This window comes from Capra hircus, chromosome 12 (genome assembly GCF_001704415.2).
Source record: "Capra hircus breed San Clemente chromosome 12, ASM170441v1, whole genome shotgun sequence".
Lineage (NCBI taxonomy): Eukaryota > Metazoa > Chordata > Mammalia > Artiodactyla > Bovidae > Capra > Capra hircus.
Window position 1 is genome coordinate 50434689 of NC_030819.1, and position 22424 is coordinate 50457112.

At 34.2% G+C, this 22424-nt stretch overlaps 1 protein-coding gene across 1 annotated transcript in view; it reads right to left on the reverse strand.

Annotated features, from left to right (window-relative positions):
• The window catches only part of PSPC1 (paraspeckle component 1), a 49312-nt gene continuing 27742 nt past the window's right edge, over positions 855-22424 (reverse strand). The window contains exons 7-9 of the mRNA XM_018056523.1: positions 7184-7241; positions 3529-3698; positions 855-1332 (exon numbers count right to left, since the gene is read on the reverse strand). Of these exons, the coding sequence (XP_017912012.1) occupies positions 1147-1332; positions 3529-3698; positions 7184-7241 (414 nt within the window). The 3' untranslated portion in view covers positions 855-1146. The remainder of the gene's footprint in view (positions 1333-3528; positions 3699-7183; positions 7242-22424) is intronic.

The window sequence follows — 22424 nt, forward strand, 5'->3', positions numbered from 1 at the left end:
TTTGTGGCATAAATACATGATTCCTCAAATGTAATTTTAAATTAAACATGGCTAACATACAAAATTTTAAATATAAAGAGAACTCTGTTTTGGAATAAAAATCCTAATGTGATGTTTCTCCATTCTATTGAAAATCAATCTTTAAAACATAATTGATAAGAAAGAGATCTAATCTGATTGCCGTAACACTCACTACATGAACCATATTTCCAGGAGACAAAGCACACCTCGCCTGTCTGAATGCAGAGAGACCCCTGAACATTCATAGCCCTGCAGAGTCAGGCTACCTTGAACATTTCTGGAAACAAACATGCTCAAGAAATGCCGAATTTCTTTTAAATACCACAGCAAATTCCCAACTAACATCCTAGCTAACGCTATTTATTGTTTGATTTTAAAGAAAATGTAAAGAGTAAGATCTAGATATTGACACCAAATAAATAACAGCCAATACGATTAAAAATAGATATTTTATAAGCAAAAGAGATTTGCCTTCAAACATTTTTTTTTCAAGATTCAAAAGATTTATTTGGAAAACTCAGCACAAGACAAAGATATCCTTAATATTCCTCCTCAGAATATCTGAATATTCAGAATCTGTATGAAATGTAGACAGCAACTCTGATTTCACAGGACATCAATGGTGCATACAGGTGTAATCCCCACACCCGCCCTCCCCCGCTTGCTACTCTGTCTGCCCCTTACTGACATCAGTTTTCACTAAGCTCCTATCTTCAGGGCAACTTGCACAAACGAAAATCATTGTCATTTGTAAATGGCTGGGGTTAGTTAAAGCAATCCAAGTATTACCGTTACAGCAAAGTTTAATAAAACTGTTAAGAGAATACCACTAATAACAGTTTAAAATTATCCAAGATGATTTCTTTATTGAGATTAACTACACAGAATTCACAGTACTGTGGCATACTTATATTTAGCTAAAGTCACAAACACATTTGAACATTCACAATGATGAGTATCATCATTACCATTCTAATCTACAAAGCTTATGAATAAAGAAAAATACAAAAACTTCAAGTATTAAAAAAAAATTTTAAGTCTAAATACAATAACAATAAAACTTTTCTTCTAGGTAACAGGTAAAAGTTATTTTTCTCCTCTAAACAGTCATGAACGAAAGACTGTTTAGTATCTACGACGCTTGTTAGGGCCTTCAAAGTTGGCCCCTTGGCTCCCTCTACCAAAACCACCAGGACCACCACTAACAGGACCTACGCCACTCATCGGTGCTTGAGGGGTTTCAGAACCTGTTCTACTACCCATAGGTGATCCCATCTGAGACGGTGGTCCTTGCGGAAATCTATCATTGTGCTAGAATACCACATAACAAATGTGAAGTCCATTTGGAACACGCCAAATATAAGTGACAAGAAAAATTGGCACAATCCCAAGTGGTGGTGTCATGAAGTTCAGCAGAAAGTCCAGCAGAATCAGGATCACACATAGAAGGAAGAAAGGAGCAATTTAATTAGTTACTATGTTTTAAAAATAAAAAATAAAAGAAGCATCTGAATGAAGAGTTACATTTTGCTAATGCTATGCCCCAATTTCATGAAAAAAGAACTGATTTTACGAAGTGAATGCCATCTTAAACTTAGTTATTATTTTACTGTTCTGATCTCTCTTTTTTATTTTTATTTAGTTTTGCTTGGCCATGCCATATGTGGCTCGTGGGACCTTAGTTCCCTGACCAGGGAAAGAACCCAGGATCACAGCAGTGAAACCACACAGTCCTAAACACAGACTGCCAGGGAACGCCCTCTCTTTCATTAAAGTTTATACTGCACGTAACAGTTCAGTTAATAAACGTACTGTGTTTCAAAAATCAGAGACAAAACTGGGGAGCAGCATCACATTGTTTGAAAAAGTACTGGGTTGGCCAAAAGAGTTCATTCAGGTTTTTCTGTGCCATCTTATGGAAAAACTCCAACCAACTTTTTGGCCAACACAGTAAATATTATAAAAATTTAAACAGTAATGCATTTAACATAGAAAGTATACATAAACACAGTTATAATTTCAGTATGAAAACTTTCAAGGAAGGTGCTTTTCTGTAAAGACTATTACTGGGAAAACAGTTTTTAGAAGTCAAAAGGCAGAATTAAACACAAATTATGTATTCTGAAAAACTTCACAGTAATAACTACATATCATAATCACAAGGGTTGACCAGAACTCCCTATAAGCTAGTAGTAAAATACCACTGTGAAAAAGACTAAGGGGGATATTTAAATAAATGTTACCATTTCTGTGTGAGGTAGGGAAAAGCAGACCAGTTCCTTTTACTACGTCTCTGCTGATTACATGCTACACAAAACTTTAACCAAAGTATTTTTACAAGTTTTTACTAGCTCTCAGACACTTTACTATGAAATAAGCCTCCACTGAAGGACACAGGTACACTGATCAGTATGTAACACCTGATCTGATCACAGTCAGTATTATGTTACTGCCTCGTTATCTGTGTAGATACTCATTTAAAAAACCTGTTAGCATATCCAGTTTGTCCAAATTCTTAAAGGACTATATTTAAAGTAAATAAAGTTTAAAATAGAATACTGCATCCACTGGTTCTAAGACCCACGTTCAGTGCTTGCATCTCTGAGATCAGGAGGGTAAACTTTAGAGCTGATGGCAGGTCTGAGTCTTAACAGCAACACCTTCTCTTTCTCAGCAGTAATGGTATCTTCTACTCCAGAACTGAGCTTCCTTTCCCAAATACACAGTCAACTAATTTCCCCTTTCTTAATGTTACTCAGGACAACCATTAACAAAAACCAAATAAGAAAATGTTTTACCAATATAAAGTCTCATTTAAATAGTGACAGACTTTAAGGGAAAAGAAAAATGGTATGAGTTTTGTCACTGATACTTAAAATATGAAGTACAACTGAAAAACATTTTTATAATATGTAACCCAGACAAAGATATCTTCACACTCTCAAACCAAGATATGAAATTGCCTAAATTTAGAAATAAATGTAACTGAAATTACTAAATCTATTTAGTGAGAATGCAATATTAATGTTTAAAATATACTTTAAAACTTTAATGTAAATTTTACAGTTAAATTATCTGAAATTACTTGTGATTTTTTTTTAAAAAAGACAGAAAACTGTGTTTTCATACATATTGGGGCTTCATACCTCACCAAAGGTAAGGAATTCAGTGGAAAAGAACACAATCACAAAATACTAGAATGTACACTGAATGCTGGTAAGAGGTGTATACAAATGAAAATCACTGCAAAATGACTGTAATTAACATACACATCTGCTATACACTCATATACAAAAGCATGCCGTGGATCATAATCCTAACTCTTGAGATAATAAAAAACTGCCTCTCATAAATCAACATCTAAGTTCATAATATTACCTTTTCTTCATTGGACATTGATCTTTACTGACAAAACAAATGATGCCAAATTATGTTAAGTGTGAAGTTACCTTTGGGGCAGAAGTAAATACTACTGATATAATCACAATAATGTGCATGATACATTACCACTGCTCCATTATCTGGCATCATTGGAGTTCCCATATTTGCAGCTCCTTCTGGCCCCATGGCAGGACCAGGACCCATTGGCGGGCCAGGAATAGTTCCTCTGTTGTTCATATTCATACCCATCATTGCAGGAGGACCTTGGTTACCAGCAGGTGCTGGGCTAAACGCATCTACGCAAAACAATCTATACTTAGAGCTGTCCTATCTTAGTTGAGTAAACATTTAAAATTTAATAATACTTAGGCAATCTATATAACAAGAATATTATCAAAATCATTTTACTTCCTTAAGAATGGGACACTCAATTATTGACTCTGATAAAGCACTACATTTGCTAAACAAAAGTACATATAACAAATGAGAAAACTATCAATTATTTTATGTCTGAGACTATCCAAGCTTGAAAAGTTTTCTTTAAAACATCAGTATTATTTGCTGCAGTCTGCTTTTTAACCTAATTATTACTCCCTTATGAGTGAAGAAATTATGACAACTCTCTACCAGTTTAAATCAACTGCAAAGGATTAGCACTTACAAAACCACTTAATTTTCTTAGTCATGACTAAAAATACTAGCATGTAAACTATATTAAATTGTGATAGGAGAAACCACAACCTCATATATAGATATGTGTGTATATATGTATATATAGTATAGGTATGTGTGTGTATACATTATATGTATATGTGTGTGTGTGTGTGTATATATATATAAAAAGTTGACTGTAAAAAACTTGACTTTTACATAGTTACTGAAAATCTCCCAAAATTACAGGAGGTACTCTATTAACTAGAAATATGCAATAGAAACAAACTAAAAAATTGAAATGATTCATCATGACAAAACTTTTTTCTAAAAGCAAATGCAGATAAAATACAGAACCAAACACAGATAAAATACAGAACCAAATACAGATAAAATACTGATGCAGCTATTTAAATTTTTTTTTGAAATACTGAATAAAGAAATTCTGGAAATGAGAACAATCAGATACCTCAAATCTTTTTTTCATCAAGACATCCATCCACCTGCCTCATGTTAACTACATGTAATACATTTATAATAGATACACTTTTAGGTATCCTCTTGTAACTTTTTAAACTTTTAAACTAGTTATACTTGTTTATCATTAAAAATTCATGACAAAGACTGAATTTTCTTCTAGTATTAGCTAATTTCATGACATTCAGAACTCAATTTCTCAAAAACATATTATAATAGGAGTGGGAAGTTATCATTCAAATTCACAGTTCAGTATCCAATGAAGCTCAACTTTGCACAAGGCCGAGTACAGGAGCAGCTGAGGGAGGAAGTCTGACTTCCTGTCATTCCTGGCAACATACTCTGTGGCTCCTTCGGAACCCAATCCCCAGACCCCAGCCACTTCCTGGAAAGGAAGTAGTTCCTTAATCCCCCAAAATTCTCAGGAGTAAATCTACACTTAACTATCCAACAATGTTTATTCCCTTAGGATAGCGACAAATAAAATTTTTACTTGACTTCTACAAACTTCTCCCACAAGCAAAATGATTAAGGGCAGAGGCATGATCCAGGAGGAATCCTACCTCAACTTCCCCCAAAAAGAACAGATCAAGGATTAGGGCTGTTTTTGTTTTTTTCCTTTTTCTTTTAATTAAACATAATTATCACACCTAACTTCTAAGATACAATTTAACTATACAAGTATGGGTATAATAAAAAAAATATTTTCAATTATCAACAGTTGAACTACTCTTATTTTTAGTAATTATGTTCTTCTACCAGATGGCTGGAATTAGACTAAATGTAAAGATCTAATAAGGAATTTTAGAATTATCTGGTCCCCTGAAAAGCAATTTTATAAATTGTGTTCCACGTGAAGTATACCAAAAAAACCTTTGTCACATTTCATCTGTGTAACTTGAGAGAATATGACAATTTACCAACTAAACAGTGACATTCAACTGCATGATAAGGACTTAAAAGTCACAACTCTCACTTTGAGGATAAACTCTCACTTTGAATAAAATATAAAGAGAAAATTAAATGGAGTGGATGTTAGGGGAGCTAACTAAGTGTTCAAACATGGTTCTTTAGTGAATAAAATCCCATCAAAACTTTTAAATCTCTTAAATTCCTAACTAAATAAGAAATCTAAAGGTATATTCTCCCATTTCTTCTAATAAAGTTGCTCATCAAGTCAGACTGTTTTCATGGTCCCTAAAACATCAGAAATATTTCAAGTTTGGTTCTGATGTTAATGGACAATCTAACAATTATAATGGCATTTCAAACTACCTGTAAAAATGCCATTTCAAACAACCTCACACTGAAAATCCTTAAATCCACCTGGATTATATTATATACCAGCCCACAATTCACACTCTGAAAATGATATAAACACTCAACTACCTGTACATCACTATACCCTCAACTGTACTACCTGATTTAAAACTTCTCATGTACTCTTGGTTCTGATTCTTTTCATGTACCACTGTACTACAACTGTACTACACAATTAAGTTCTTTGAGTTAAGGGCCATGTTTTGTGCTTCCTTTGCATCTCAGAGACGGTCAATAACCACCTTTTTTGCAGATAAGAAAAGTGACACAAGTAAACAGCAGTGGTCTTAAATGATTTAGATTAGCTAACTGGCAAATGGCAATAAACTGGCACAGTGGGAAGTGGTCAGTCATGGAAAATGCTCAACCTACATAGATGCTTTCAGGTTTCTTATTCCACACATCGTGCATACATTCTAAGCACAATGTGGATCTCCTCACTGGGAGTGCACTTGATGCACTGGAGTGTAAGGTGATGTAATCCTTGCAACAATATGTACATTTGACTTATGTAGATTTAACCTCAGCTTCTGTGAAACTCTTATATAAAATTTATTTATCTAAATCTCAAAGGTATGACAGTTAAAATTTAATAAAACTTATGAAAACATCCCACTTATGTTTCTCTTAGCTTATTTACTTGGTATTGCTCCCCTGACCACCTGGGTAAACAAGCAATCAATATTAAAGTGCTACTATGAACATTTTCTTAAAAACTTCACATCAATTCTAAAGATATACATGAGCTTAAATATGTAAGACATATCTCATTTACTTGACAAGTCACACATGTCTCCAAACAGTGCATTTCTGTGTACGATACTGAGGGCTAGGGCAAAATAAGTTAAACATTCAGTAAAATGAATAAAAATAGCTTCACAGTTATGCAAAATGTTATGTTAAAATAGAAATATATAAAGTATCCTCAAAAAGTTTAAAGACACTGTAACCCAGAAGCTAGCAAAATTCCAACACCAAAAAGCCAATTGCAGGGCATGAAGTTTGATTTTTAAAAGTACAACAACATAGCTATATTATACCATGTGATGACTACAAGTTTCAGGTTGTTAATCAAAACCTGTTTACAGGTTTCTTTCATTGCATCTATTAAAACATAATACATCTTTTAGCCTTTGAATAAAAAAACAAAACTGTTCTTCCTAGCATGTATTTTAAATACACTGATTTTTTTTCTCAGTTTAATAAATGTAGGAAATTTCACCACTTACAAATGTTGGTTCCAAATTTTTGTTACTGACATACCAAAAATAGCATGTATAGTTCCCTGAAAAATGACAAGTAAGTGACAGAAGCCTGTGCTTCAAATCCCTACCTCCCATGTTTATTGCTCCACGGGGACCCATATCACCCATTCTCATTTCCTGTTCTCTCTGTAAGTAAACATAGTTGTCACAGTCAACCTATCGATCTTAGGACTTAACATTTCCCATCTAAAATCAAAAAGAAAAAGATAAATTGGGACATAATGTTCCATTAAAATTTTAAATTTCCAACATCATTTACTTAATAAGAACACTGAAAAGAAACTTCACTCTCACAGCCTTAATTAAACATATTACAAATGCTTAGGGCATCCAATTCATACTTCTATATATTACCAGTGAGTAATACATAAAATCTATTACATGACATTTTAAATATTATTCTTCCAAGAGATTATAGACACACACCTAGATTCTAGAAGAAGAAAAATCTAGTAATAATAACCAAGACCACCAATTATTTCTCCCATCTAGGTCTCTAAAGTCTCAAAACAGAAATGACCATTACCGCTTTCACATTCAAATATATTCAAACACACAACACAGCTGTGGGGCACTAAGCCAAAAATAAGGTTATAGACAATTTTCATTTTTGCAATATAATTCACGTTTGCATTTTTCTTCAAGTCCTCTGATATTATTTCACCAGGTCTTTCAGATATATCATAAAGCCTCCACTACATACAAGCAACTATTGAAAGCTCAACATAATATTGCTTCCTTTATCTGAATAAGAATTTTTTTAGAAACTGAAATAAAGTGTTATCACACAGCCATCAAGTTCTGAAACAAAATGCTCTTGAGGTTACCTATGACATAAAAGGCCACACAAATGTACAAAACATTTTAAGTTTCAGTACAAAAACTATTTCTTAAAAGCTCATTTACCAACAGTTACATAGAACTAACTTCAGTGAAATCTCTAGGTGAAATTACCCAACATATTATCATTGAAATTTATACTATTATTTAATGATTTTTTCCAATACCAGACAAGTGTTACAAGTAGCAATCATAAAAAAATTCCAAGTGATGTCTAAATCTAAAGAAAGCATAATTTTTCTACTTTCAAAAGCAGTTTTATTACAATGGGTTGATTTTAAAATACTAGTAAAAAGTACCTATAAAGCTAGAAATGAAGGAAATAAAAAGCCTATAAATGGAGAAAAACCACTAAGCAGCAAGTCAACTGCCCATCTAACCTAATGGAGGTGCCTCTAAAGCTAACCCATTAGGAAGCTACAACACAAGAAAAACACCACTTACATAACAGTTCCATGAAGAAATGTTTCTCGTTGCCCAGAAAATCTGAATACCAAAGCTTTCTCAAAGTTAACGTTTAACTTTCCAAAAAATAAATGTTTCATCATAAAACATTTGACTATTAACAGGTAGTAATACTGACCAGCAAGAAAGCTAGACTATTTTATAAAACTGATTACCAATGAAGTCATGTAATTCTGAAATTATAGGGAAAATATTATTCTATAATCATACTTCACACTATTATCAATAAATTAAGCCAAGCTCTCATTTCCTCAGCAGCAGAGCTTACTGATAACGTGTGGACTCTTTCAGCAAACCCAAAATCTTTAACGTTACTATTTACAGTAGATACTTCCCACAAAGAGCTGGCTAAGCTCCAGTACCAAGAGTAAAATACATGGATTTTATGGTCCCAACATGTTGGAGGGAACAAAGGTTTAGCTTGTTTTTACTTTTGATTTGCCTTAACTATGAAAGATTAGGTAGCCAATAGCTAATCACTGACAGAGAGTAATTATTAGTCTCACTGTTTGAGACTTCAATTTTCAAATCCCCCTATATATATTCCAACACCCATACTCAATGCCTGCAGTTCATAGTGGGGCAACAGAGAATCTTTTTTATTGTTTAAACCTCTTTATGATTTCAGCATTACCTGTCACCTTCTGAAATAATACTGTTTAGCTTTATCATTCATAAAGTACTTTTTAAAGAAACATATTGTATTAGTCTATTTCCTTCATTAACAGAGTTTTGCGGAAAGCGTATTAACATACTGAAGAGATCTATGGTTTTAAGTCAACTATTCAACAGTGGCCGAAACAGTCCCTTTTTGATGCTCTGTTATAAACTATTTCCAGTTTTAAAATATCTTTAAATGAGACAATCAGAATGTCATAACACTCTAAGGTAGCAGATCACTGGATTACAGTAACAACTCATGCTATGTCTTACACCATTTTTCACATAGCTATAATCACAAGATTAAGAAGAGATAATATAGATGACAGATCAATTTTTAACTAATTTAGAAAAAGCAAAATTTTTAGCTCCCTAGTCGTATTTTAAGGTTATTAACTTTCTATAAATTCACTGCTACATACTTCCAGCAAAATGCAAGAGGCAGAGATAATATTTAAGGGTAGTGTTATCAGAAGAAATTAAGACAGTCCTCATAACTTGATATATTAAATATCAATAAGGAAAAATCACTTGAAGTTCACTGTAACTATGTACCTACCCAAATAATACATGAGGCCCTCACTGCTCCTGCAAATCCTTCTAATATATTTTAAATTGGAACTGATACAATAATATGTGATATTTTCATAATACAAATTTTAATGACACTATTACTTAACCAAAATTTTTGCGGTTTAACAGGCAACAATTTATATGTAAACAAAATCTCAAAAGACTGCAGCGCTACATAAAAGGAGAAAGCTAAGATGTCAGTTTTAATTAATTCAACAAATCCTCACAGCAACCCTATGAAGTAAGGTCGAATGTTATCCTATTTTAAAGATGATAAACCTAAGGCTCAGCATTGTTCAATAACTTATGCAGGGTCATGCGTGTAGCAAAGTGATTGAGCTGACCTATAACAATCTGCCCAAATAGAGTTCATGGAATTATCTTCTTCACAAGGCACCTTCATTCTTCAAGAATCTCACTAAAGACTAACAAAAGGCAATGGTTTTTAATATGTTTTTACCATATTAAGAAGGTGTTCCTTTCAATTATAAGAATTATGCATATGTATTTTTGAAAACTGGTTAGTGAAACATGCTTAAATACACAGTTGACCAAAAACAAAAGAAAAGTACAACTGATCCCAGAGCCACATTGTATCAGAGCAACAATTCATCAACACAAAGTTCTCAAGATGTGGTTCATGGAGTGAAAAGATCTCCCAAGACGCACCCAAGATGTGCACTACTTCAAAGCTACTTCATCAGAACACAGTTCTAACACTGTTCTATCTGGGCTTTCCACTGAGACACTCTAGGGCATGGCGCAAGAGCAATGGTGGGCAAAAATCCTTGTGTTAAGAGCACAAAGCAAGGCATCTGCACTCAATTTTTACTAGCAATCACTGTACTCTTCACATTACAATTGCAGTTAAATAACTTCAGTCACAGCTGTCTGGGCCAGAGCACCTGGAAAAGACTAAAGATTAGACTGTAAGAAAAGAAAATATAGAAGCCACATTTCAAACACCTGTATTTTATTTTCATTCATTGTGGCTGAGTCAAGGCATATGGGATGTTAGTTCCCCAATGCAAGCGTGGAGTCTTAATCCCTGGACCACGAGGAATGTCCTTGAAGACCTGCTGTACAACATGGGTCTGAAACAGCTATCAGTTTGCTTCACAAAACATCTCTGAATTGTGTGCAGTTACTTGGTTGAGTAGGTCAAGAACCCTGTCACGAGACAGGTGAAAGGGAAAAAACCCAGTCACAGATTTTCTCTAGCAACAAATGAGATGTGGTGATCAGGGCAAAAGAAGCCTATCAAATGGGTGACATCAGTCAAAAGACAATTCTGACCGGGCTTCAGAGATGCAGCACATCAGTTTTTGAAAAAAGAGGTGTCGAATTTATGTGGAAGGAAAAGCAGACTATGGCGAATATATGGATGAAAGAAATGTGAGATGACAAGCAACAACAATTACAGCTGATGTTAAATTTCTAGGTGACCAGACAAAAGACAAGGCATAGAATGCATGATTCTTCTCTGGCCACAGTGTGGTACAGTCTTATTTCCAAATCATGACAAACAGTATTTATACTTGTATAAGGACAAGAATTAAGGTACTTTTTTACATTAAAAAATAGTAATTTCAACTATGAACACCTGGATGAAATAGTAAAAAGGATTACTTTTATGAACTTTCAATCTTTAGGTACATATTTTTAATTATTTTATGCAACAAAATAGACGTCTACATTAAGCACTTCTACTGCATTCTGAAATAGGGTGGGTATTTCAAGAAAACTACTGCTGTGACTGGGCTGCAGCTGAGTAAGACACATTTTCTTGGAGCAAGATTATTACTTGAGACAGCATGTCACAGACAACCAGATTACTGACCTGTGTAATTTCTTATGAGTGGATGGTATTAAGAAACGTGACTTGCTTTAATTTTGTATAACAAAATACATTAACATTTAGATAGTTGGTAAAACTCAAGGGATCACTATTTTTCTGTTTGGTACATTACAAATTCATGCATAGGAAAACAATCCACTCAAAGATAAGGTAGACCAATGGATTCTAATGCAAAAGAGTACTTTTAAGAAACTACTGCTTGTCAAGTTTCACTGCAGTATCAAACAAGAATATTTCAATTATCTGAAAAGGTTAAAATATATATACTTGTCTCCATTTACTTATCCATGTGAAACCAGGTTTTCTTCATGCTCTTTGATCAAAAGAGCAGTTTGCAAAAGGCAGAATGCAAAAGCAAATATGGGAAGCCAGCCATTTTCTTATAAAGCCCAAAATTAAAGAAATTTCACAAAGGAGTAAAACAATACCACTCTTCCACTACACAAAGTCAAGTACTAGAGAAATTTGCAAAAACTGTAAAATAAGGCCCCTCTTTCCACTACAACACATTTGCTTTTAAATGTCTCTTTAAATTGTTAATATGGCATTGATATAATGTAATTAAAACCTTTTGGGGGTCCTCATTAATTTTTAATAGCTTTTAAAAAAGGTTTGAAACCAGAAAGCTTAAGGACCACTGCTTTTAAGTTCCTGTCAATATTTAATCATGAAAACGTAAAGTAGCAGAAAATCTGCACTAATGTAAATTAACTAAACCAATATACCTTAATGTAGAACTTGACATTATTTTATGGAGAATATTGACTTTTTTCCTTAATATTTAATGTGCTAAAATGTGTATATGAATGTCTAGGGTTTAGCAAACAGTAAACTAAACAAAAACTGACTTTACATAATTATCAGCTGGAACAACATTCTGCAAGCAATGATATGGTGTGTTCACCCAACACAATGATCAATCTATGTCCTCGCCTGAGTGAATACAGTCCCAACAGCTACAATCCTCCTCCTTTAATCCATGAAGTCCTTTCTTGGGTATGTCTCTAAAAAAATATCTAAAGATCACGATGTGCCGTCTCAGTTCTGTGTCTTAACAAAGAAAATGCTAAAAATCCTGAAATAAAACTTTCAATCTAAAAGAAATATAATTCTAGAGAAATGTATAAGTTCTGGCAAGTAACAATATTCAACCTATTATTATATATTCCTAGAGTTTTTCCTAAAAATAAATTCTTGTAGCACATGGAAATGTATCTTTTCACTAGAGAAGTTTACATAACAAGAATAACTAGACTGTTAGAGTCAAACTTTCATTAGAGAAGACAAGCTGTTAGCATCTAGAAATATTAGGGAATAAACATTTTTATAAACAAGAAAGTAACAAAAATAAATTACATAAAATATTTTTTAAATAGGTATAAAGAAAAATAAAATCAGAAAAAAAGGTAGGCCACTTTGCCAAGAAATTATCCACTCATTTAAAATGTGTTATTAAAAGGTGTGTATTAAGAAAGCAATCTTCTAATAAACTAAAATGGGAAATAAGAAATGTACCTATTAATAGAACTCAAATAACAGCATGCAAACCTTCCAACATAACCAACAGAGAAAGGCATGGAAGACTTAACACTCTAAATTCAAGTAATAAAAAACAGTATTTTCCAAGACATTTATACCATTCACTGCTCTATGGGGAGGGGGGAAAATATTTTAATTAACATAAGACAACTATTAAAATATAAACTATACAGTATGTTTTCCATTCAATTTGAATGCATGCATTCCAAAGTATCTACACCCATGAGTATGGAGGAAACGTTCCTCAGTTTATGATTGCCAGAGTGAACCATTAATTCACACTTCATTAGGGAACCACAAAGTAAGAAACACATCTATCAGAACACATCTATTAGAATGCCCAAAATCCTAAACAGTGACAATAGGAAATGCAGGTGAGATCGTGGAGAAACAGGAATTCTCATTCTTTGCTGGTGGGAATGCAAAACAGTATGTCCACTTTAGACAATTTTAACAGGTTTTTGTTTTTTTTTATACAAAACTAAGCCTCCTCTTACCATATGATCCAGCAATCACACTCCTTATTATTTATCCAAAAGTATCAAAAACTTATGTCCACACAAAAACCTGCATACAAATACTTTTAACAGTATTATTCATAATTGCCAAACAAGATGTCCTTCATTTGGTGACTGGATAAACTGTGGTACATCTGGGTAATGGATTATTATTCAGTGTTAAAAAGAAATGAGCTATCAAGCCATGAAAAAACAGAGGAGGAACCTACTTAAATGTGTATTACTAAAAAGCCAAAATGAAAAAATTCTTGATTCCAACTATGTGACATTCTGAAAAAGGCAAAAATATGGACACAGGAAGGGAATCAGTGGTTGCCAGGAATTATGGGGAGGGAGAAATACTAGGTGGAGCACAGAAGATGTTTAAGGGCAATGAAATTAATTACTCTGTGTAGGTATGTGTCATCATACATTTGTCAAAACCCGAGAATGTGCAGCAACAAATATCAACTATGAACTTTTGGTGATGAGGATATGTTAGTGAAGGTTCACTTGCTGTGACAAGTACACCCCGTGTGCTGCAAGGATCTGATGTGAGGGAATCCGACAGTGAGGAATCTGTAGACATGTGGGGTGAAGGGAATATATTTTTTATCTAAAAAATAAAAGTTTACTTTTTTAAAACTTTAAAGTGTTTCTCTTTGAATAAATTTTATCTTAACTTACATCAAGTTTTAGTCATGAACTTGTTAAATATTGAATCAGAAACAGAAGGAACCCCAAATACAAGTAGGGAATTTTATTCTTAGCTTACTGTATTCATGAACCCAAATATATGTGCCTCTTAAACTACATTCACTCAACAGTGCATTTCTAAAGCCTGGTTCAGGTAACTTAGTAGACATAATGTTTGGAAGTCACTGTCCAATTCAACTGACCAAGCAGCAAACTTAATTGCCACTTGTTAATACACAGGATGACTCTCTAATTGAAAATGAAGTAAATGTAACTGCATATAATCTAGCTATACTCATCAAGAGATAGAAGGGAATAAATATTTTAAACAAATTAATTTTTAAATAAATTTTTATTGAGCTGAGAATTTTATTTCTAATCTATATACCTATGGGACATTTTCAAGATCACTCTTTTCAACTGTCATGGAAAATTCTATTTGAAAAGCTGCTTCAAGGAACTGAAATTAATTAGGGGTATATAATTATTCCTCAAATTTAATTATTTTACCTCAAACGCTTAAAGAAATCAGCAATCTGGATATCAACTACAACACAGACATAATACTTTTAATTGTATCTTACCAATGTACATATAATACCAGGGATTGGTTTGCGTTTCTTTACCTATAACTTCTTACCCAGTACACTTCCATATCAAAATCAAAACATTTATCATGACTGGCCAGATCAAGGGATGAAAGACGAAACAGAAGAGCAAATATCAGCTGCAAGAGAAGCAATTTCAAGTCGGTCTCACCAACAGAAGAAAGCTAATAATAAAGCATAAGTATTTCAATGTATGAAGAATTATGTATTTAACAGATGAGAATATCTTTTTCTACCTGTGATACTAGACATAAAACAAGTTATCTTAGCAGTCTACCAAAAGATTAAAATGTTGACAAACTAGTTTCTAAGTAGTTAACTCAATATACAGTAATATTTAAAAGTACTTAAATGATACCTAAATACAATTCAAGAAGTTACTTAAAATTTACATTTATAAGAGAAACTACTATAAAAGCATTTAATTTGTTTAAAAGCAAGATTTACGGAAAGTAACAGCAGACCAAATTAAGATGTTACATCTTTAGAATCACTACTTGTAGAATCACTATACAAATTTATAACCAAAAAAAGACAGGATATGTAATGTGGTTGCACAATGTAGTGGAGGGTATCACAAGACAGTGAGGCAAACTTACCCATATATGTTCAAGAACTTGGAATTCTAAACAGAAGTGCATTTCATCAGCAGAACATGCTTACAAACTCAAGCTTCCTGCTCCCTACCACTCAGTTCAGTTCAGTCGCTCAGTCATGTCCTGACTCTGCGACCCCATGAATCGCAGCACGCCAGGCCTCCCTGTCCATCACCAACTCGCGGAGTTTACCCAAACTCATGTGCATCGAGTTGGTGATGCCATCCAGCCATCTCATCCTCTGTCGTCCCTTTCTCCTCCTGCCCCAATCCCTCCCAGCATCAGGGTCTTTTCCAACGAGTCAACTCTTCGCATGAGGTGGCCAAAGTATTGGAGTTTCAGCTTCAGCATCAGTCCTTCCAAAGAACACCCAGGACTGATCTCCTTTAGGATAGACTGGTTGGAGATCTCTACCACTAGTAGTTAGTAATTACACAGGGATACTGACATCCACATTTATCTCGTTTGATCTGGTAAAAAATTCTGACATTTCAGGTGATACTATAAAGCTTCAATACGAAGTATGGAATATACAAAATACTGATTGGCCATAAAAAAATTTTTTTACATAGTTACCTCATAGGATAACTCCTGTAAGAGGTTCTAAATATTTTATCAAGTCACAAAGGAGAAGTAACAAGTTTTTATGCCTTCATAAAATGTTTTGTTATAACTTCAAGCTACTTAATAATTGAACAAAATTCCTATTATTTACACTGTACATAGTGGACATTTCAAAATCCGTGTTCACTCTAGTTCACTTACAAGTGAGCTCTTTTCTCCAGCCTCTCTTAAAAAGGTAAACATCAGCTAAAGTGCTTACCATTCTGAACCAAATAAGATAAGAACAACTTATCATTTCAAATATACCTACAACACAGCGGAATAGTAAATCAATCACATTAGCTTTTAAAATACACCCAATATAGCCCCTCAACAGTGCAGAGACTATACACTCTTTCTCAAGAAGGCAATTTTCTCTAAACTTTCAGAACATTTTTTAGCTGTGTCTCTTAACCTACTCCACATAGCTCCTCTGTATCTAAAATACTCTAAAATCCTCAAAGATGTGACCCGAGGCTTGATTTCTTTCTGTATCCTCTACAAAGCTCAGGACTATTATAAACACAGGAAAAATAGTGAACAAAATTTCCTTACTAAAGGCAATCTTCAGTCTTCCTGTAAGTCTAACAATCTTGAAGGGATATTCAAGTGGAATGCGCCTACTAAAAAGTTGTATGTGTGAAAACTAAGCACAAAAAATGGTTATTTTACTCTTCACTATGTGATATCATTATGAACACTACAAAAATACATCAATAGCTACGTCTCAATGCCACCTATGTTTCAAAACTACTGATGATGAACATCTGAGACTTTAGTATTCAATAAAAATACTGAGGTTTGGTGGCTCATAAAGAACACTCAAAACCATGTGATTGAGCTGTTTGCTGTAGTCTGAAAGACAACTAATTAACCCTCCCAATTTACATTTAAGTAAATATAACAAATACAAAATATCTGACCGCGAAAAACTCAGAGAGGTCAACTATTGAACAAAAATGTCAGAAAATAATTAGAAGGCAATATAAGTACTAAAAATCATATTAAAAATGATCCAGGATCACAGCTGGGGTGAGTAGTCAAAGATTATATATGTGCTGAGCACACACATTCTCCATGAGGGAAAAAGGGATATGGAAGTTGCTGTAGAAAATAAGCCTCTTTGTGACTATAATGGAAGGTAAGGTCAAAGAAGTCATCTAATATGACACAGAGATAATTAAGTCTAACAAACTGTTCTCTGATGAAGTGTGTAAAGAATCAAACCACTTTCATCTGGATTCATTCAAAAGACTTTGAAATATGAATGATAAAACAGAGGGGATAAAATGCTGTTCATAATCATAACAAGGGAACAAGGGTGACCACAAACACAACCTGATTTGCCCAAGATGGCTTACTGTATACCTGATGTTTAAAAAAAAAAAAGAAAATTTTACCTAGTACTCATATTCACTTGTCCTAGTTTGGATGAAAACTTTAAAGTTTTCCCTACAAGTAATTAGATATTATTAAAATAAATAAATAAATCCTTTTGAGACGTGATCAAAGATTTAACAGCTGTTAAAATGGTGTTATATCTTCAACCCAAATTACACAAATCATCAAAATTCTAAAGATCATCTAGGGTCTATGTTAGTTAACATTATAAAAATGTTATCTTTGCTTTTATTTGATTATAAAGTCTATGTACCATCCTCAAATATTCAGAAAAATTCTTGGCTCATTGTAATAAATCAATTAAATTATTTTAGTAAATAAATGAAACCATATTAACAACAAAAAATGGTCACAGCTAGTACATCCTATGAAAGACCACTGCAACAAACCTCCTATTATCCATCTGAATTTTCACTATCAGGTGCAAACCATCAGAAGTGGGCTTCCATTATACCAGCAATTGGCAATGACCTTCCCACACCTAAATCTGACACCAAACCCTACACCAAATAACTCTTCAGTTATTTCCGTAGGATGATGAAAAGTGTCATCCTACAAAATGTGTCAGATACTTAACCCTTCCAAAATAATGCAGTTTTCTACTGCAATACAACCAAATCACTTGTTAGAACTAAATAATTTTACTGAAAAAAAGAGAAATAATAGCCATGAGAAAACCACCAAATTTTGGCAGCTTCTCTCAAAAACTCAAAAGCCATTTAAGAAAATGTATTGGATCTACTCATTACCAAGTGACAAGTGGGATCAGTTGGTTCTGCCAGCACCTATTAATGAAACTTTATTACTGGCTAGAGTTTCTGTTGAGTTTTATACAGGGAAAATAGGGGATTGTTGGGGGGGGGGGGGGCGGTTATAATTAAATAAAGGGATAATGATAAAGAGAAACAATACCCACACAAGAAGCAGGAAGGGACTGGAATAAAATTAAACAAAGGCCAAATGTGGCAATCCAGGTCAAAGGATTTGCCTTAACTGACTGAAAAAAAGAGACTTGATCACTCCAAGACATCAGCAAAGTGGCTGTGACGCTGTATCAGCTCTTCCCATAACTTCTGCTCTGACTTATAACCATGACTACCAATGAACACTCAGGACACTAATCTGGATTCTTCAGAACCAAGAATCAAGGTTCTAGGATATGAGGCATTCTGCTCAATAGGCCTTCTAAAAACACTGAAAAAAAAAACAACAACAAATTAATAAAATTACATCTTAAATCACAAATTATGAGTTTGTTTAACATGGGGCATTTTTTATAGATTCCCTCCCCTAACTGAAAGGTTGTTGCTGAGTGGTGGAAGATGTTGGGATTCTCGGCCTCCGGAGGAGAGGAGGGGCCAGTGATGAGGCTGATCGCTCAGAGAGTTTGTGTGATAAGGTTTTATTAAAGTATAAAAAAGAGACAGCTTCTGACACAGACATCAGAAGCGGGCAGAAAGAGGGCCCCCCTACTAGTCTTTAGCCGGATGTTATATAGCTACTAGCAGGCTGTTAATTAGAGAAAGGAAATGTCTCAAAACTCGGAGACTGGCATCAGGACCCTCACCCAAAACATGCATTTTGGGATGACATTGGCACAAGGCGAGTTGTCCTGGGCCACAAAACTACTGACATGAATCTTGAAGAAGGGCAGGTTTCCAAGCAAATACTAGTCTCATGAACATAGCTTAAGAGAACATTTGCATGAGTAAAACATACTAGTTTGTCAAGTCAGTTCTGAGTCTTAGGCAAAACCAACTTGAAGACAGAGTCTAGCTTAAGAAAAACATTTCCGTTAAGAAAAATGCATTGGTTAGCTCAAGGTTAAAGAAAAGTTAAGTTCAGGTGGAACCAGGTGTCATGGCAACACAGAATTTTAAAAGAAACCTCTTTTTAAATCTGTATAGAGAAAGGAAAAAAATCTAACACTTGTAGTTTGTTTCTTCCTGCTGCTTGAGAGAGAGAGAAAAAATGTCTGACACTTTCAGGCTATTTCCTCCATTTGGAGACCCCTGGCCTTCCTGCGTGTTACCCTCTCACAACTCTCTAACTGGCCAGAGATCACAGGTCAGCAAACTTTTTTGGGAAAGGACTGGGTAGTATTCCAGGCTCTGCTGACCATACAGTCTTGACACAACATCAGAGTTATGTCACCACTAGTCAATGCTGCCATTCTGGGGCAAAGCAGCCATAAGCAAAACATAAACATGGCTGCATTCCCATAAACAGGCAGCGCTCAGATTTGGCCTGACTTACCCTAGTCTGCAGACCACCAGTCGAATGAAATATTTTAAAAACAAAAAATTAATGTATCATTTGAGACAATACTCCCTTCCATATAAAGGATGAAAGTCCAACAAAAAGTTGCCACACCAAAACCCTACATAATTCACACAGAAGGCTGTGCCATTTGTACTGTTAACTAGGTGAGCCCTATTTCCCATGCAGAATGAACCTAACGTTCTCACTTCACCCAAAGTCCCCAGATTCCATAAAAAATTCAACTAGTATCACTATATTCATCTCAACATATATCTCATTTCAACATCTGGCCAGTGGTTTCTGACCTTCACTAATGAAAATAAGTAACCCAAACAGCTTTTTAAAATGCTGATCCCATGCAACCCAGTCCCACTGGACTGTATCTCAGCCACTTTTCTAAGTTCCACAGAAATGCTGCAAAGGTTGAAAATTACTGGATTTTCAACCAGTATGTTACCAATGGATAATCCATCAGAATCTATTAAAATCACAAAATGAATCAGTGAGTAGGATGGAGACCTGAGCACCCACCTGTTTTAAAAGCTCCCTGATTCCTTATTATGCATGATCAGAAATACTACCAAGAAGAGGCCTCTCTCTCTTAGCTGGGCTGCATCCCCTCACTGCTTGTGGCCTTGCTGTCCAATCCCAAGAGCTACAATGGACACCTCTGACTAAGGAACGAGGGTCAAATTACTGCCTTGGCATGTAATAAACATTCAGGGTTTTATGCATGTGTTCAATTCTACAGGGCTATTCTCACCTACTCAAAAAGGAATAAAAATTACATATATATATATATATATGAAACAGATATGAAGGGCTATTCTTTTCTTTACTAAAACCCAAACATTAGTATTTGACCATGCCAGCCAAAGAAACTACTTAAGTTTTAAAACAAAGTAGCATCCAATCTCGGAGAAGGCAATGGCAACCCACTCCAGTACTCTTGCCTGGAAAATCCCATGGGCGGAGGAGCCTGGTAGGCTGCAGTCCATGGGGTCGCTAAGAGTAGGCACGACTGAACAGCTTCACTTTCACTTTTATGCATTGGAGAAGGAAATGGCAACCCATTCCAGTGTTCTTGCCTGGAGAATCCCAGGGACGGGGGAGCCTGGTGGGCTGCCGTCTATGGGGTCGCACAGAGTCAGACACAACTGAAGCGACACAGCAGCAGCAGCAGCAGCAGCAGCATCCAATCTAAGCACTGATCCAATTCTCCAAGTCGAAGTATTTTATAACTACATGATACCACTACTAAAGCCAGAAAGATATTTACAAGTTTTATGACATCATCATTTTTCCAAGAAAGTTTACTCCAGCAAACTGCATTTTTAAAATATTCTAATTAAAATTTCCTCTTTACTCCAATCCAAGCTGTATCCACAAATAAAGACTGGTACATACATAGCAGTACTTAAATTTTAAACTACTGAATCTACAAGCAATAAAACAACCTAATATTAAAAAAAAAAAGACAATCATAAAGACAGATTCACAAAGTCTTACTGTTAACTGAATAACTTCTGTGTTCAAAGCTGTAAAATTGTGATAAGTAGAAAATTTCAACCTAGAAACTGGTCTGTCTAGAAAATGGTCCCATTATACTGCAGTAAAAACAAACCTAAATGAAATTAAGGAACAGCATAAAAATATATACAGGAGTCAAAAAAATATTATACTGCAGGACTGAAAAATAACATGTTTAATTTATAATTACAAATTTATTATCAAAAAGCATGACTTCCTCTAAGGAGAAATAAGGTATGAAATTAAAATGACAGCTTCTAATTGATGAAGAGTTGACATATTCTTGAAACTCTTAAAAATATATTCCTATGTATGTTATAATATTATGATCAATTTGAAAGCTAACAAAGAAAAACGTGATCAAATATAATAGGTCTTTTGATACATTAAAAAATATATACTATTCAAGACAAAATAAGTGTTTTTTTAATACTCCAAAGCAGCTACTATTTGTTGTGTTGGAATATTCCTAATAGGAATACTAGAAAGAAGTGAGAGGTGGCATCTTAAAACAAACCAAGTAAACCTACATGACTTTTATTACTCAGGCAAGCTGAACACTTACCATGTGATTCCTCCCTTTACACTGAACAGGGAAATAAGAGAAGCACATAAGAGGGCCTAATTTCAAAGCTTTTAAAAACAAAAACAAACATTAAAATTGTTCAACAAATTTTTCCAGAGACAGTTTTGAAAATAAATGAAGAATAACTGATGCAACAATGGCCTCGATGTTTTTCTATTAACACAAACCACTTAACACCAGTAAAGAGCTTTTGTTAATATTTCTTTAGTGCCTGATTAGTTTACACTGACAAGCATTATGAAGCTAGGAACCAAATAAAACTGAGACCAAAATGATGAAAAATTTGTCTATTCATAGTTTCTTATCTCAGAAAAACCTGAAAATAGAATGAAGACTATATTTTCCTCTACATATTAAATATCATTGCTACATACTATTTTAAATGATTCCTTTCCAAATAAGTAAGAACATACTAACTTTGCGGTCTAACATGACTATTAATTAAAAAAAAAATCACCAACTCCAGCCCACTGTTCAGTAAACTTTTTCTGTAAAGAGTCAAAGAGTAAGCCTTTTAAGTTTTAATGGTCACAAGTACTGTTTAGTAGTCTTTTTTTTTTTCTTATCTATCAACACTTTAAAAATGTAAACACCA